The sequence below is a fragment of the Lingula anatina genome, chromosome 6 (genome assembly GCF_051362555.1).
Source record: "Lingula anatina isolate TDL-2025a chromosome 6, LinAna3.0, whole genome shotgun sequence".
NCBI lineage: Eukaryota > Metazoa > Brachiopoda > Lingulata > Lingulida > Lingulidae > Lingula > Lingula anatina.
The window spans coordinates 16,561,261-16,579,505 of NC_141772.1; the positions used below are offsets into that span (position 1 = coordinate 16,561,261).

The 18,245-nt window shown below is 34.8% G+C and overlaps 2 protein-coding genes across 7 annotated transcripts in view; one reads left to right on the forward strand and one right to left on the reverse strand.

The window, feature by feature from the left end:
• LOC106155140 (stabilin-2-like) overlaps positions 1 to 18,245 on the reverse strand; it is a 112,607-nt gene that overhangs the window by 24,089 nt on the left and 70,273 nt on the right. For all 4 annotated transcript variants that reach the window (XM_087014556.1, XM_087014557.1, XM_087014558.1 and 1 more), the window contains exons 21-22: positions 5,505 to 5,691; positions 120 to 285 (exon numbers count right to left, since the gene is read on the reverse strand). In XM_087014556.1, the coding sequence (XP_086870682.1) occupies positions 120 to 285; positions 5,505 to 5,691 (353 nt within the window). The remainder of the gene's footprint in view (positions 1 to 119; positions 286 to 5,504; positions 5,692 to 18,245) is intronic.
• Positions 1,182 to 18,245, forward strand: part of LOC147761260 (FMRFamide receptor-like) — a 54,657-nt gene continuing 37,593 nt past the window's right edge. For 2 of the 3 annotated variants that reach the window (XM_087014560.1, XM_087014564.1), the window contains exon 1: positions 11,373 to 11,823. The gene's annotated coding sequence lies outside the window, so the exon portion shown is untranslated. Of the gene's footprint in view, positions 1,350 to 3,640; positions 3,713 to 11,372; positions 11,824 to 18,245 lie in introns of those variants that run through there. The other variant, XM_087014561.1, reaches the window with a different exon arrangement.

Here is an 18,245-nt window from a genome sequence, read left to right on the forward strand (position 1 = left end):
ACATACAGTTTTGCATTTTAATTTGATTTCACATATTATGTAATTTATCTATAGATAACTCTCTCTCTCTCTCTCTCTCTCTCACACACACACACACACACACACACACACACAAACACCTGTGGATGGCAGCCCCCTCTGTCTGGTAATGCACAGGGATCAATGGGGAAACATTCTCTCCCATTCCCTGTGTACCCAGTGTTGCAGGAACACATGTACCGGTATCGTGTTCTAGGACCTAATGGTAGCAGACTTAATAAGGGCAGTAAACTTCCTAAGGGTTGTCTGAAAAAAATAAATAATATGAAATGATGTAAATAAATCATCATTAATGTAAAAAAGCAAGAAGAAATTTAGACTGTTTTTACCATTGTTTATTGCCTGACAACTGTTTTGACAGGAGGCTTTACAGGGGCATATACAGATTTCAAAATGACAATGATTATAAAACAGAAAATATGTATGTCACATCATATGTCCTCTTGTACTGTCGTGCACAAAGTAATGCATATAGTAAAGCAAATTGTAGCATTAGATTACAATTACAAAATTAATAACTACATAACAGTTTCAATACAAAATTAATTGGTATATAATACATTCTCCAACAGGTGAACAACTCTGGGCAAAATAGTCGTTGGGCAATGAAAGATGGAGGAAACAGACTAAATTTGTTCTCTTGTCTCTTTATAAGCTCCCCAGCCATGGGTAGAGCACTTTTTCATGTGAACAGTCAATATTTTTTCTATACACATATGTGGTGTATATATATTTTTAGTTTTATGTTAAATCTGATAATCTGTTCATTTAATTATCTCATTAATACTAATTTAAAATCAATTTAAAATGTCCATGTATGGTAGAGAAATCAGTTAAGTCCTTGTTAGTCTGGGGACAGAGAATTGTTTCATTTTTATATATTTTATTTTCCTAAATATATTTTAAGATACCAGGCTTCACACAACCTTATAACTCATTGATAGTTGCACTATGGGGTAGAAACTCTTTCTATAGTTAAGACTTCATATATTTAACTAGTCATTCAACACTAAGATCATATTATCAGATTCAGAACAGAGAGGCTCTTTAAGAAACCAAACTATCTAGTTCTTTCCAAGTACAGAGAAAAGATACAAACAACAAGATTTCATCTCTCCAAATCATTACTAAGGTGGATGGAGGATGACCCTTTTATCCCCACTCCCTTCCACCAGCTATCTATAGAGTCTAATTATTTCATAGAATCTTTAATGCTCAATGTATCTTTGATTTTCAGGACATAATCCAACTAATTGTATGTATGGCTATAACACAGACTCCAGCACATGATGACAAACTTTATTTTAAAGGTAAAAAGATAACAAAAAGACAGTTCTCATTGGTCAGTTACCTTTCCCTTTTGCTGGAATGCAAAAGATAATTATTAATAATAATAATAATTTATTTCTTAAAACTGTGCTTAATATATGTCTCAGCACTGTTTACATAATTATAAAATTGAAAACTACAAAGATCAGGTGAAAGGATGTTCACATGTTGCTGACATTTAATAGTAAATAGTAGATAATTTAGTGAATTAATTTGTTTCTATAGAGACTTAGAGTGCATTCCCAGAGATTTAGATCGATCCATCCGAATCGACCTAACTCCCTGGGGGTTCACGCTAAATTGCAGTCAGCCAAGCATGCATGACAGTTAATTACCCCCTTACAGCTTTTAGTAGGCGGGACAGACATTTAAGCCAGCTAAGCTGACAGTGATCTAGTGAGACTTCCCACGGGGATAGATCGATCTAAAATCTGTGGGAATGGGGTCTTAGACTTTTTACATGTATCACCATAACACAAAAGACAATGAAAAGCTTATATTGCTTTTAATAAAAAAAAAAAAATATATATATATATATATATATATATATATATATAAAGACTAAGATTTTTTATTATCTTTACACAAGGAGAATGAAAAACCTATTTCACTGCACAATAAAAGTGTTATCCTAATTCCAGTTCAAAATTCCTCAAGGCTCAAACCTTTTTCTCACTTATGGTGCCACACATGCAACAGAGATATGGCCATTATTCACATAAGTCATACAGGACATATTACAAATAAATAGAAAATTTTATCCCTCCTTATCAAACAAGTAAATTTTATAGATACTCAAGAGCCTTACAGGACTTTCACCGTCACAGTCACCTTTATTTGGGATCATCTTTAATACTTTGTATAGAGGAATAGATACATTCAGTAATTACCAGATATTGATGACAAGAAAAGTTTCAATGAGCATGTTCTTGTACTGTAACATTTACATGATTAATGATATTGGGATTCAGCCAAAGTTTTGGTAACACTGTACCCAAACAATTCAATTACATAATCAAAGATTACAAATAGAAAATAAAGAAAGACAAAGTCTGCTCTTTCTGGAATAATGGGTTTGTTGTGCCTTTTGTACCTTTATCCTAATGTTCTGCCTTATTTGGGGTGCCAATGATCCATAGGATTGACAAATAAATTTTCACAGGTTTGACAACCTTTATTTGCCTGAAAAACATCTACTATTATTACATGCAAGCCTGGTTAAAATCTGTTTCATGTTTACCATACCTTTGAAATGTACAGTTATTCTACCTTAGCCGTTAAAAATATTTGCAGAATGTCATAGTTTTATTGTATATTTCCATTTAATGCAGTGGAAAAAAACTATAAGCATCTTGCACATTTTAATGACATAAACATCACATTAGTCTATGATATGAAAGGTTGAAATTTTTAATAAAAAAACTAATGATGCTTTCGGCCAATACCATCCATTTTTCTGAGTGTAGGTTACAAATTCAAATTACAAACTTTGTAAGATCAACTTGGAAAATCAGACTATAGTGTTGTGAATCAAGACTGCAGTGGCAATTATTTGAATTATTTTTCTATTATTATCATATGCTTTTCTACTTGTCTTATCTATAAAATTTGGAAACGGGTTTTGTACAAAGAGCAATTTTACCTCTTCTTATCAGTCTTGCTGCGAACATTTGGAAATTTTAATTAAAAGAAGACAAAAAATAAAAGTGGAATGGTCACTAACTTCCTGGCATGGCTAAAGTAATTTACAAAGCCATCATGCATGCCACTGCCTAATTAAAATAGGGGTCTCTCTGAAAGGTCCTGATCTCAACATCGTCAATGACTTCCAAATGTTTTGTCTTTGGGGTTTTGTAATACCTGAAATAATTCACTCACTTGCATATGGACCTGTTCACACATAAGCAAAAGATAAACTGAAAATTTCAGAACTACATTATGTCAGTGCTTTGCAGGGTGTGATTTCAACCAAATAATACCAAATAATATTTGGCTAAATGTGATGCCATTAAGAACACGTTAATATGATGCTCTGACACTGGTTACAATGGATTACAGTGAGGATGTTTAGTGTCATTATGACCAAATCAGATACCATTTGGTTAGGCCTGTCTTAACACAGCTGTTATGCATGTACACATTTTTCACAAGCATAAGAAGAAAATGTGAGCAATGTGTTCAAAATGGCATTATCCTCTGTGCACACAGGTCAGGAAGGAAGCCTTTCAATAGGAAACAAGAACCGAAGTTGATAATTGTACTTCTTTTGTAGGTTATCACCTCCATCTATGTTACCCAACTGTCTGAATTCTAGGAGCACTTAATCGTCCGCATTTTTAGGAAGGTAAGAATTCCAAAGTTTATTTTAAATTTGTTTTTTTTTTTTTTATCAAAAATATATGTAACTTCACTATTTTAAGCCTGATTTCCCTAACTGAATATGATAAATAGTATGGTAATGACTTGATTTTTTTCAATGGGAAATTTGATATAATAAAAAAAAAGTCATATTCTGTATAGCTAGACATGGGGAGGGGGCTTTGGAGATAATGGAGTTCAGTAGGACCTGCACGAAAAGAAAACTACAGGTCCTCCTAATTTTATGCAGTTCCCTTAGTTGATGTTTACGTATAATTCATTTTTATGCATTGTATCTCCAAATATACCTTGTCAGTCCAGACAACCTGGATTAATTATCAAAAATATTGCTGTTCCTCTAGCTTTTTAGGAGGTCATGACCGACAGTTTCCATATCTCTGCTATAGCATTTTTGGTACTTTTACTGTATAAAAATAAAATTATAGTGTAGGCTGCTTTTCATTTTTGTTGCTACCATTGAACAGGAATATTCTAATTTTCTAATATAAAGAATTTTAATGTTTAAAAAAATACAATATCTGTAAAATTCATTACCATGTGTTCCAATTGAAGATATCTTGTGCACGGACAATTAGTTTTACAATTAGTTTTAATACCCTCTTTGCCAAAATCAGACAACTGTATTTAAAACTTGTTGTTATTATATATCATCACATGTTTATCAGCAGTTCTCTACTACCTGCAGCCTTGTATAAGAAAATTCTTAACAGTTGCCATTAGGAACTGTGCATGGACACTGAAGAGTGTTGCAGCAAATTTTCTTAAAAGCACAATATTCTAAGGTTTTATTACGAATAACTTTTAGATACATCAATATATATATATATATATATATATATATATATATATATATATATATATATATATATATATATATATATATTTGTATCAAAAATCTGTGGTAACATGTTGTTCATCACACCTTTGTCAATAACTACATTATGTTGGTTATTTCACCTGCACAATTCACGGCATTATCTTCCTAACAGATTGCTATCTACACCCATTTAGGATTATTGAGTTAAGGTCCAAAAACATGTCTTTGCACCTTAGTGCAATGACAGCCCTACCTGTTACAGATTTGTTGATCAGCATTCCTAGTCCCTAAGAATATACCACATATGAAAAGTTGATTCACATAAATCAGAAAATGGAGGTTATAACTTAATTAAAGCAACGTGATAATATGTTTCAGGGTATATACTGTAAAAATCTTAATTTGTTTTGCTTGTGACTAGAGATATCTGTTTGTCACACTCATCAATATATAATCCACTGATGACAATGAAAAAACACTTTTTATTTGAAAATAATTCATACAATATTTGATATAATGTCCTTGAGCTGACTGAATAATAATAATAATAATAATAATAATTAGAACAATAAGACACCTATCTTACCTAACACCTATCAGATTTCTTACTTTCATTCCCTTAGGACTTGAGAACATATCTTTAAACTGCAGTCAGAATGTTGCATATGTCTCTTTGCAGAATTGTTAAAGCTCAAAAAACATCTTAAAACTTTTCCCTTCAGATTAAAAACAACTACATTTTATTGATATTCAAGCAATTAACAGGGTTTATGTATGATATAAAACAAGTCTTTTCAGAATAATCTCATCCCTATTGTTTTTTAAGGGTATGATTGTCCTTGGTAGTCCAAATTACCTGTAGTCCAAATAACATTTCTTAATTCTAAGCAATTTATAAAAAATCAGTTTTTGATCCAAAAAAAAAAAAAAAATGTTTTACCTTCTTGGTCTGTCAATCTCACAATGGGCATGAACATGACAGTGCAGCAGTTTCTTGTCAAATGCTGGACAAACTTTCCATGTCTTGTCGCAGTTGTCACCAGTATATGAAAACTGACAGGAACCAGGCTTGCACTTTCCGTCACCATCGATAGTATTGTGGCAAGTCCCCTCAATGCATGTACAAGCTGTAATATTTAATAATAATAATAATAATAATAATAATAATTCTATAATCTGTGATAGAAAAGTACTTTGTTGTATAAGATATCAAGCATTTTTTTTTTACGTTTCATCATGAAACAATTAAGAGACAATGAAAAACCCACTAAGAGACCATTCCCAGAGATATCGTACTAACTTTGGATCGATCTATCTCCAAGGGGATTCTCACTTAATTGCTATCAAATTAAGTGGCTTAATTGTCTGTCACACCTACTAAAGCTGTTAGGGGGAAATTAACTACCAGAGGCCAAGTGTGCATGAAAGTTAATTACCCCCTAGCTGATTCGATAGGCCTGACTGACACTGAAGCTGCCTAAGTTGATAGCAATTTAGTGTGAATCCCCATGGAGTTAGATCAATTCTATTGGATCAATCTAGGCATGGGAGCCCTGTCTAAATGTTTAATTAACTGATTGGTTTATTTCTTTAAAAAGGACTTTATTAACAAATACTTTTAAATCTTCATTATGTCAGACTGATGTGAGTAGATGTTGTTACTCACTGACTGCTAGGTGGTATAGTAGCCAGGGCCCTCTTATAAAATGTCAGATAGATCAACCCTCCCCCCCATCCCAATTCATGGCCGCTTTACCACCTAGCAGTCACAGGCCTACCCAACTACCAGACTCGGCACCTAAGAATCCTGAATTAACCGGTATATCGGACCACACTACCCGTTTTCAAGTAGTGTGTCAGATCGCATTTCGGAGTATCAGCCAGAACACCGACAGGATGAGCCCTGGCATGCTCGGCTGTCACCTTGATTGGATAGTAAACGATTGTCGTAAAATCGCTATATGATTTTAAAACCGGGTGCATAAATTTGAAAGCCACCTAGATGAACCTTAGACTGCCACATTAATCTAATACAATGCAAAAAAGCCCTATCAAAAGTGGTTAAAACATTCAAACCGAATGTCGTAGAGTCCCCATATATCCCCATAGAAACAATAAAATAGAGTACTCTAAAGTAAGAGTACAGTTTAAGGTTGTTCAGCCGAGCGTGGATGAGCCCGCAGTCGTGCTACAAAATTTGTTCTGGGGTATGATACTCCGAAATGCGATCTGACACACACCTTGAAAACGGGTAGCGTAGTCCAATATACCGGTTAATTCAGGATCCTTATGTGCCGAGTCTGGTAGTTGGGTAGGCCTGAGTCAGTGAGTAACAACATACCTGATGAAAGCCTACATCCAGGCCATAAGCTAACGGCATTAAAGTTTTTGGTTTGTGTTTTATAATTTTCATTTATGACCCAACTACCAAGCTAATGAACATTTTTGCTCATGATATTCCTAATGGTTCTTCAGTTTTTTTAAATTAAAATTTAATACATTTATATATTTATTTTTGGGAGCAGGGAGAAGGGTGTCTCTGCATTCTTTACTCTCTTTCTCTTCTTTTTTTTAGAAGCTTGGCAAAGCATCAATTTTATACAGTATTATATCATTTATTTGGCAAGTCATAATCTCCTCTGGCAATAGAAAGAGCTTTTACCCTCCAAATAGATCCTTATGTCCTTATGTATATACAGTGAATACAGAGGTATCAGAAATTATCTTTCCTCTTCAGTGCCCTCCTAGTTGGTAAGGATCATGAGGTCTTGTAGTATCTTTGTTAACCTTTTAGATTAGAACTTCTTATCAAGATTGGGATACAGGAATACTGTGACCTTGGGAATATACATATATTATTTATTCATCCATCAGGTTTTTTTATTTGGTTAGGCATGTATCTATTGCTTCATTTATTGCTTTATCTATTCATTTATTTCACTTATCCATTCATTATCTCCTTATCTAGTCATTTATTCATATGTTCATCTATTTATTTATCAATCAAAGTTACTTGTATATTGCAGAGAGCAACCTGTTGTACCTCTGACATTTCCAAAAGAAACATTTGTTCATTTGTATGCTGATTTTAATAGTTATCTTAATTTCCCTTACTACCTGGTATACAATTTTTCACTGTATACTTCTAATCCTGCTAAAAAAACATTTCTGTTATAATAAATCTTATTTAATGCACTTTTGCCAAAACTAGATTTTTGTCAATGTCAAATCTTAAAATCTGCAGTTCAGTTATAAAAACATATCAAAGGTATTCTAGTCTAAATTTTCCTGCTAAATCAAAGTTGCCTTGAAAATTTTAGTAATTTATTTTCACTCGCGAATCATAGCTTGTTACCCTTGGATTTGATCTTTTAAGCCATTTGTATAGTTTAATTATTCAGTTTTAAATGACTGGCCAGTCATTTAATCTGACAAGTCTCCCTCCATATTTAATGAAGAAATATCAACATCAGGTGCTTATATTTGATGAGTTTTATCATTTGTATGGTCTGAATTTGGAAAGCTTTGCAGAATATATGTTAACTGTGTGACTTTTTCAAAAGAGGAAAGTACATGTATACCTATAAAACCTATAAAAGTAAGAGTACAGTTTAAGGTTGTTCAGCCGAGCGTGGATGAGCCCGCAGTCGTGCTACAAAATTTGTTCTGGGGTATGATACTCCGAAATGCGATCTGACACACACCTTGAAAACGGGTAGCGTAGTCCAATATACCGGTTAATTCAGGATCCTTATGTGCCGAGTCTGGTAGTTGGGTAGGCCTGAGTCAGTGAGTAACAACATACCTGATGAAAGCCTACATCCAGGCCATAAGCTAACGGCATTAAAGTTTTTGGTTTGTGTTTTATAATTTTCATTTATGACCCAACTACCAAGCTAATGAACATTTTTGCTCATGATATTCCTAATGGTTCTTCAGTTTTTTTAAATTAAAATTTAATACATTTATATATTTATTTTTGGGAGCAGGGAGAAGGGTGTCTCTGCATTCTTTACTCTCTTTCTCTTCTTTTTTTTAGAAGCTTGGCAAAGCATCAATTTTATACAGTATTATATCATTTATTTGGCAAGTCATAATCTCCTCTGGCAATAGAAAGAGCTTTTACCCTCCAAATAGATCCTTATGTCCTTATGTATATACAGTGAATACAGAGGTATCAGAAATTATCTTTCCTCTTCAGTGCCCTCCTAGTTGGTAAGGATCATGAGGTCTTGTAGTATCTTTGTTAACCTTTTAGATTAGAACTTCTTATCAAGATTGGGATACAGGAATACTGTGACCTTGGGAATATACATATATTATTTATTCATCCATCAGGTTTTTTTATTTGGTTAGGCATGTATCTATTGCTTCATTTATTGCTTTATCTATTCATTTATTTCACTTATCCATTCATTATCTCCTTATCTAGTCATTTATTCATATGTTCATCTATTTATTTATCAATCAAAGTTACTTGTATATTGCAGAGAGCAACCTGTTGTACCTCTGACATTTCCAAAAGAAACATTTGTTCATTTGTATGCTGATTTTAATAGTTATCTTAATTTCCCTTACTACCTGGTATACAATTTTTCACTGTATACTTCTAATCCTGCTAAAAAAACATTTCTGTTATAATAAATCTTATTTAATGCACTTTTGCCAAAACTAGATTTTTGTCAATGTCAAATCTTAAAATCTGCAGTTCAGTTATAAAAACATATCAAAGGTATTCTAGTCTAAATTTTCCTGCTAAATCAAAGTTGCCTTGAAAATTTTAGTAATTTATTTTCACTCGCGAATCATAGCTTGTTACCCTTGGATTTGATCTTTTAAGCCATTTGTATAGTTTAATTATTCAGTTTTAAATGACTGGCCAGTCATTTAATCTGACAAGTCTCCCTCCATATTTAATGAAGAAATATCAACATCAGGTGCTTATATTTGATGAGTTTTATCATTTGTATGGTCTGAATTTGGAAAGCTTTGCAGAATATATGTTAACTGTGTGACTTTTTCAAAAGAGGAAAGTACATGTATACCTATAAAACCATTCACTGGTGCAGATCGAAGTAGGGCAGTCTTACCAGATTTATTGAAAATGACTTCTTAAAACAAGGAAATGTTATGTCACTGAAGACCACCAAAAATGCCAGTAATTTACCTGATGCCAACAAAAAGCTGAGGCAGATGTTTAATTGGCAAACTAATAACCTATTGAAAACCTTTTCACACCTGTTGACATCTTCCACACTGGGATAAATGAAGACAGTGCATGCTGAACAGGGTTACATTGCATGCAGTGCTTGACAACTCCCTTTAATTAGTCTAGCTAGCCTTTTAGCAAAGGGCAAGACAGCAGGTGGCACTAAGACAAAGTGTAAAATTAATTTACCTCTGCTGTGAAGAGAATTTATTATTCAGAGAAGCTGGCCTAAGCATAAAACTTTTAATATTTTGGTCTTTTTCTTTATACATCTGTCGTAACATGCCATTGTATGTATCATTAATGCTTGAAACACAAATTCACACCTTTCAAACACCTTTATTGGTCTACCTGTACAACAACACTCAATTGTACTTAATTCTGTTAAATGCAATATATAAATAGGGGCCCTCTGAATATTATTTTCACAGTCAAGGGTACCAGTATCTGTGAATTAAGCAAGTACTCTGCAATCTGTCTGGCAGATCAATTAACAGGTGAGCCTTTGAACCACATGACACCCTGTTATTCATTTATTTATTTATTTATTTATTTATTTATTTATTTATTTATTTATTTATTGTGAAGTGGGTCTTCAACTGACTTGTTGCACAAGTATTTATTTTGTGTAAACTTTCTGCTTGGATATGACTGACACAGTGCCCATGTAACAATATAATTTCCTTAAGTAATTACCTTAAGCTTAAGCTTGTTAATGCAAGCTGAAGGGACTTACTGCTTGATAAACAGTGTCAAAACATCAGTTTGACGTAATTTCTATCTGGATAGGCACACGCACACACACTCACACAAAGATACACACACCACATGAGTCTTAGGCCTGCTTTCACAACTGTACTTGCATGATTATTCAGTCTCTTGCAGACAATAAATGTCATTTAATCTGTGAAACTCAAAACATGACATTTACGCAGTGTACTTCAAAGAAATGCTTCTTTTTCAATTATGTAATACTACTCTGTGCTATTATAATCTATAAATTATATATAACTTGCTTAAATAATTAAAAAAAAATTTACCAGTACATACTGGTATAGCAGTTGGAAAATTTTGCCTTAAACTAATGGTGATAGAATTTAAATATATAAGTCGAGGGGAAGGCACCTGACTGATTAAGTATATGGGGGGGGGGGGGGGGGATAGGTTGTCACATATCTATTACAGTCTGTTGGAAGTGAATGAAGTTTGATCATCAAAATGCGATGTGTATAGGCCTTGTTAGATTACATCCCACAAATACCAATAGTACACATGTGCACCCAGTACACTTCATTACACCTAACTGTAAAAGTTGCATCATTATGTTGCTACTGGGGAATTCAGTTAATCAGTGAAGATAGCTCAATTAATGTCCCACATGGCTGAGAAACTAAAGAGTACAAGTTGATTTAATTTGTTGGCTACGTCTGGTACAGCAGGTAAGAAAAGTGATAACGACACAATCTCATTACTGTATTTAGGCTTCCTTCAGTGGCAGCACTCCAGATAGCTTCACAGGCCTATAGACTTATGTCTGTTTGTGTGTGTGAGTGTGTGTTGGGGGGGAGGGGGGGGGAGAGGCACAGAAAAAATGCCCTTTTGGCCAGAAAAGGTGAGCTTTTGAATCAAAATTCGATCTATAGTTTTATACTATATTAATCAAGTATGGATAAAAAGGTCTAATTTTTCAGAACAGATGCCGATCTCTTTGAAACTGCTGGCTTAACAGGCCTGATAATACATGTAATAAGCTGATAAAATCCCACAACATAGTCATTAAGTTCCCCAGGCATTTTTACCCTTTTCTTGCATGCCAATCCATAATAAGTTGTTAATTATGGTGTATTAATTATTGTAATCATTATATAATACCCCATACTTCCCACTTGTTATTTGCAATTTTAATTGTGATATTTAGGCTTAGACAGGCATTGTATAGGATATGAGGTAAACATGTAGGCTTGTGTATGATATATGTCTCAATACTTTTGCCTTTTTCTGGTAAAGACAGGATGGTAAAGACAGGAAATAACTTCTTCTCACAGGCAGGGTAAGGGAACTGTCTCTATGGTATTAGCTGGTTGAATAGCATCTCTGCTTAACATGTATATGATTAAATGCATTCAGGTGAACCTGTTGATTGTCTTTGAAAAAAATTTGGGTTGTCATCTCTATCACCTCTTCCAAATAGCCAAATGCAGGGGCGGATCCAGAGATATTTTCTGACAGTCTTCCAAATTATCTTTGTTGATCCATCCTCTATTTTTGACCGTCTTCTGACAGAAAAAAACACTGGATACCCATCAATGTAAACTTGAAAATCTGACCGTCTTCCAGAAGACCCAGAAGACAGCCTCAATCCACCCCTGAAATGGTCATTCATTAAAAAAAGGCACTACAGGTAGAACCAACCATTTTTTCAAAATGCTCTGTATAAAAAAGCTGCCTTTGGGTTTGACCATTTCCGCAGAAAAAAAGGTCATGTATGCTCCACATATTGGTACACATGTTGCATTTCCTGCTTATGTTTGCAATTATACTATAAATGTGGCTGTCATAAAACTTGGGATTACAGTTGGAATTGTAGTGCTCGCAAATGTAAGTTGACAAATTTTTTCACTTTCAATTTGCTTAAGTTTTTTTTTTTATCTGCATGTTGAAGAGCTGAATACTTAGCAGTAAGAGTTGGATTCAAACAATTTATTATCATGATCAAATATAAACATATATAAATAACCATTTGACCAAAAAAATAAGTAAATGTTTTTTTTTATTATTATTTATAAATGTATTATTCACAAATAATGTGGATTTCTGAACTTGGTTAAACAAATATACAATTTTAAATATACAGCATTTAGCAAGGCAACAATGTCCAGAGTAATATTTTGGTTCAAGACTGGGGTCTAGTAAAAACGAACAAGCCCACAGGCAAGGTGGGTGGGTGGGGTTGAAAGAACCATTCTTTTGGGCAGAAAAGATTGGCCCTGAATCAAAATTGATCAAAGTAGGAGCCACCTTACCCTCTTCCAGGACCCCAGTTATTATTATGTGGACATTTTGTCTTAGAGGACCCTGTAACTTTTGTCCAGATGGAAGTAGTTAAATCTGCATGCTTGTAGATGGCATTGTACCCACTCTGTAGGATTTAAATGGGAGCTGGGCTTTGCCCTTATATGATTAACACTGGTTACGTAACCAGTCTTGTCTTGTCTGTCTGCTGAAACAAGACACATGGACATCCTAAAGCAACAATATTTTTATAAGAAGCTATTTTTGCTGTCACAGAGGAGCAATAAACTGTCTTGATTGCTGTCAAGGGCCCAAATACTTTTTGGTATTTTAAAGGGCGAGGTGCCATTTGAAGTTTAGTTTAGAACTATGATTTAGAGCTATGATTCAGCTAGTCAAAGTTCTATTTTCAAGACAGGACCATTGGGGTGATTTTTTTCAGAAATCAAAGGGGGGTCAGGTCCACCCTGACACTCCCCTAAATTCACCACTGTGGTTATTCTCCATGCTGTGACCCTGTGATGAAATCTCAAGGATGATTACATGGCTAGTAATTGTTTGCATAACTACTCAGGCACTGCCACTTCCCTGCCAAGTCCCCCTGACAGCAATCAAGACAGTTAATTGAGCAGGCCCAGACCTGATGGGGGAGGGGGTCAGTTTTGCATCCGTGAACCCCCCTTCAAATAATCTTGGATCCATCCCTGACCATCAATCTAACCAGAGACATATCTAGTGGAAAATCAAATTGTGGCTCTGATAGAGGGTATCCAGGGCCATCCCATTTCTCAATTTTGGCCCACAAAGGGTTATAAAAGGTCCAATTTTAAAGTACATCCACCCACCCCTCCTTTGAAATTGCTGGCTGCCAGCCTTCACGATGAGCATGTATTGTCCACATTTTTAAACTGTTCATTGGCCCCATGTGATTAATTTGCATAAACTACATTGTACTGCTGATATGAATATATGGGCCCCAACTTTAAGTGGACTACAACTGGTACAACAAAAACCAAAACAAAACTGATCCCTTCAACATGGATAAGACTGCAATTTAGTGAAAAATTCTGAAAATATGGTGTGGGGTCCAAACGGGATTTACACAAACTAAAGTAGACCTAATTTTGGGTCTAAAAGTTGAGACCAATTTTGAAGCTAAAGCTGAAGTAAAATATGACTAAACCCTTATAGAAATTCACTAGGGACCTGACCTAGCCAAACCAAGGCAACCTGGAACCATAACATATAGTCAATACAATAGACTTCTGGGGACAAAATCTTCTCACAGCTTGCCAAATGGTTTCCCTGTGAACTTAATTGGGTTCATGGTGCCTAAATTGTACATTTTACACAGGAGAGATTATCCTCAACATGCTAGTTTAAATAGAACCTTAGAGAAAACTCTGTGAAAAAGGTGCATTTTAATTACTAACACCAAGGAGTTTATATTTTCACCTCCTTTGGTCTTTCTGTTTGTCACAGCCTAACTAAAAAGTTATGGATGAAATTTGATGAAATTTTCAGGATAGGTTAGAAATGACTGGGCTAACATAAACCTACTATCAGATTTTTGATGGTGGTCTGGATCACCTTTTAGTTTTATTTAGTAGCTTTTTAGTTTCATTTTTTCAAAATTTTTGTGGAGATGAGCCCCAAAGCCTTATTCATGGCTTTGGGAAGGGGGGAGGTATCCCCTTCCTGTTCCCTACTCCACCATAAATAAATGTCCATATCACCTAGCAGCCTAAAATATTTAGGGAAAAACAGTGATATAAAATTTTTGGTAGGACCAGTAGATATTTTGCCCGGTTGGTCTGAACAAGGAGTTACAACTGACCAGTTATGCACCAGAGTTTTCGCCATGTCTGCAAACTCAAAAATATAGCATTTTATGGGTAACAAGGCTAGAGCATGGTGCAACAAAGTACTTTTTGGTGTGTGGGCACTTTTTACAGTTTTAGGGACTTGGCAGGGACTTGTGAAGCTGCAGTGACTGAGTAGTTATGCAAACAATTACTAGCCATGTAATCATCCTTGAGATTTCATTACAGGGTCACAGCATGGAGAATAACCACAGTGGTGAATTTAGGGGAGTGTTAGGGCAGACATGACCCCCCTTCGATTTCTGAAAAAAATCACCCCAATGGTCCCGTCTTGAAATTAGAACTTTGACTAGCTGAATCATAGTTCTAAACTGTACCAAATGGCACCTCACCCTTTAAAATACCAAAAAGTTTTCGGGCCTCTGAGCAGGCCAAGACCTGTAGGGGGAGGGGGTCAGTTTGCATCTGCGAACCCCCCTTCAAATAATCTTGGATCCATCCCTGACCATCAATCTAACCAGAGACATATCTAGTGAAAGATCAAATTGTGGCTCTGATAGAGGGTAGCCAGGGCCATCTCATTTCTCAATTTTGGCCCACAAATGGTTATAAAAGGTCAATTTTTTTAAGAACATCCACCCCACCCCCCTCCTTTGAAATTGCTGGCTGCCAGCCTACACGATGAGCATGTATTGTCCACATTTTTAAAGTGTTCATTGGCCCCATGTGATTAATTTGTATAAACTACATTGTACTGCTGATATGAATATATGGGCCCCAACTTTAAGTGGACTACAGCTGGTACAACAAAAACCAAAACAAAACTGATCCCTTCAACATGGATAAGACTGCAATTTAGAGAAAAATTCTGAAAATATGGTGTGGGGTCCAAACGGGATTTACACAAACTAAAGTAGACCTAATTTTGGGTCTAAAAGTTGAGACCAATTTTGAAGCTAAAGCTGAAGTAAAATATGACTAAACCCTTATAGAAATTCACTAGGGACCTGACCTAGCCAAACCAAGGCAACCTGGAACCATAACAAATAGTCAATACAATAGACTTCTGGGGACAAAATCTTCTCACAGCTTGCCAAATGGTTTCCCTGTGAACTTAATTGGGTTCATGGTGCCTAAATTGTACATTTTACACAGGAGAGATTATCCTCAACATACTAATTTAAATAGAACCTTAGAGAAAACTCTGTGAAAAAGGTGCATTTTAATTACTAACACCAAGGAGTTTATATTTTCACCTCCTTTGGTCTTTCTGTTTGTCACAGCCTAACTAAAAAGTTATGGATGAATTTTGATGAAATTTTCAGGATAGGTTAGAAATGACTGGGTAACATAAACCTACTATCAGATTTTTGATGGTGGTCTGGATCACCTTTTAGTTTCATTTAGTAGCTTTTTAGTTTCATTTTGAGACCTAAAAGTTGAGACCAATTTTGAAGCTAAAGCTGAAGTAGAATATGACTAAACCCTTATAGAAATTCACTAGGGACCTGACCTAGCCAAACCAAGGCAACCTGGAACCATAACAAATAGTCAATACAATAGACTTCTGGGGACAAAATCTTCTCACAGCTTGCCAAATGGTTTCCCTATGAACTTAATTGGGTTCATGGTGCCTAAATTGTAAATTTTACACAGGAGAGATTATCCTCAACATACTAGTTTAAATAGAACCTTAGAGAAAACTCTGTGCAAAAGGTGCATTTTAATTACTAACACCAAGGAGTTTATATTTTCACCTCCTTTGGTCTTTCTGTTTGTCACAGCCTAACTAAAAAGTTATGGATGAATTTTGATGAAATTTTCAGGATAGGTTAGAAATGACTGGGCTAACTTAAACCTACTATCAGGTTTTTGATGGTGGTCTGAATCACCTTTTAGTTTCATTTAGTAGCTTTTTAGTTTCATTTTTTCAAAGTTTTTGTGGAGATGAGCCCCAAAGCCTTATTCATGGCTTTGGGAAGGGGGGAGATATCCCCCTCCTGTTCCCTACTCCACCATAAATAAATGTCCATATCACCTAGAAGCCTAAAATATTTAAGGAAAAATAGTGATATAAAATTTTTGGTAGGACCAGTAGATATTTTGCCCGGTTGGTCTGAACAAGGAGTTACAACTGTTGTAACTCCTTGGTCTGAAGGACCAGTTATGGGCCAGAGTTTTCGCCATGTCTGCAAACACAAAAATATAGCATTTCATGGGTAACAAGGCTAGAGCATGGTGCGACAAAGTACTTTTTGGTGTGTGGGCAATTTTTACAGTTTTAATTGGATTCAGCATAAGAGCACATCTTGAATTTAACAAAATAAAGAGGAAAGTGGGTAGAAAACAACTATGTTTCTTGGCCAACTGCTTCCTCTTGGGATTAAGTCTTTGAAGCAGAGGCCGGACTTGTGAAATTCAATACAGTATAATAGAAGTGTATGTTCATACAAGTCCATCTTCTTTCTTTGAATGGAAATCTTTCATTTGTGCCCCCTTAGAGACAAAGTGTATAACATAATGCAATGCACAGCAATTTTTCATATTACCTTTAAATACATTTTAGAATTGAGTTTAAAAAGTACACAGTAATGTTTGTACAGATGTACAGACCTTATAAACAAAAACAAAAAAAAACACCAAATGGCAGAACGTTGGTGTCCAGGTTAAACATCAAGTACTCCGGTTAACTGGTTGATCCAGATGAGATCCAGATGAGATGGAAGAAATTGGCCAAGTAGAAGCAACACCATAAGATACTATTCATTGTATACAAAAAAAGTTTAATTTTCACCTTGGCTTTTATTTTGCAAATTTCAATCTTATGGAACATTTTATATCATCAATAAATAAAATCATTTATTTTAAATTATAGTTGGAAAGTAATAGCATAATTGTCCACATTAAAATGACTGTGCTGACTGCCAAACTCAAAAGTAGTAGATGGGGTTCCATGGGGTTCTTTATGTCAGTCTAAACAGGAATACATCAATCACAAGTATCCATAAATGTATAATATACTTATACGTATAATATACATAATATACTTTGCAATGGTAAACATAGACACACGTGGAACTCCAATAAGCCCACCTCAACATATATTCCTTGTTTCTTTATTTTGTTATTGTGTTAAAAACAACTGGAATTTCACTCTAGACTGAAAACTGAACCTTCAATTTGCTTTAAAAAAACATTGAACTAAGTCAACCATTAATTCCCCATACTGCTTTCATGAACAGACAGTTTGCTGAATGAATTCTTACAAAGCAATTTTCTCATCCTGCGTGCTGATGGTTTACATATTACGCCTTGTTACATGTTTGAAGAAAAATGGTCATGCAATAGTTTCTGAGAGGTATCACTGTTCAACAGCAAATGACGTGCAAATCAGAAATAAGATTGAATTTTGTGGGAAGTTGTTTAGAAATGTCTGAAACGTTATTAAATCTAAACAATGCGAAGGTTACCTAGACATTAAACACCCAGCAACAACATAATGGAAATATAAGATAAAAGCATGTGAATTCCTCAAAGAATTTAATAGCCTCCCAAAAATTGTCTGGCATTACTACTAAGGGAGCATTCCCATAGATTTTAGATTGATCTATCCCCGTGGGGAGTCTCACTAGATTAC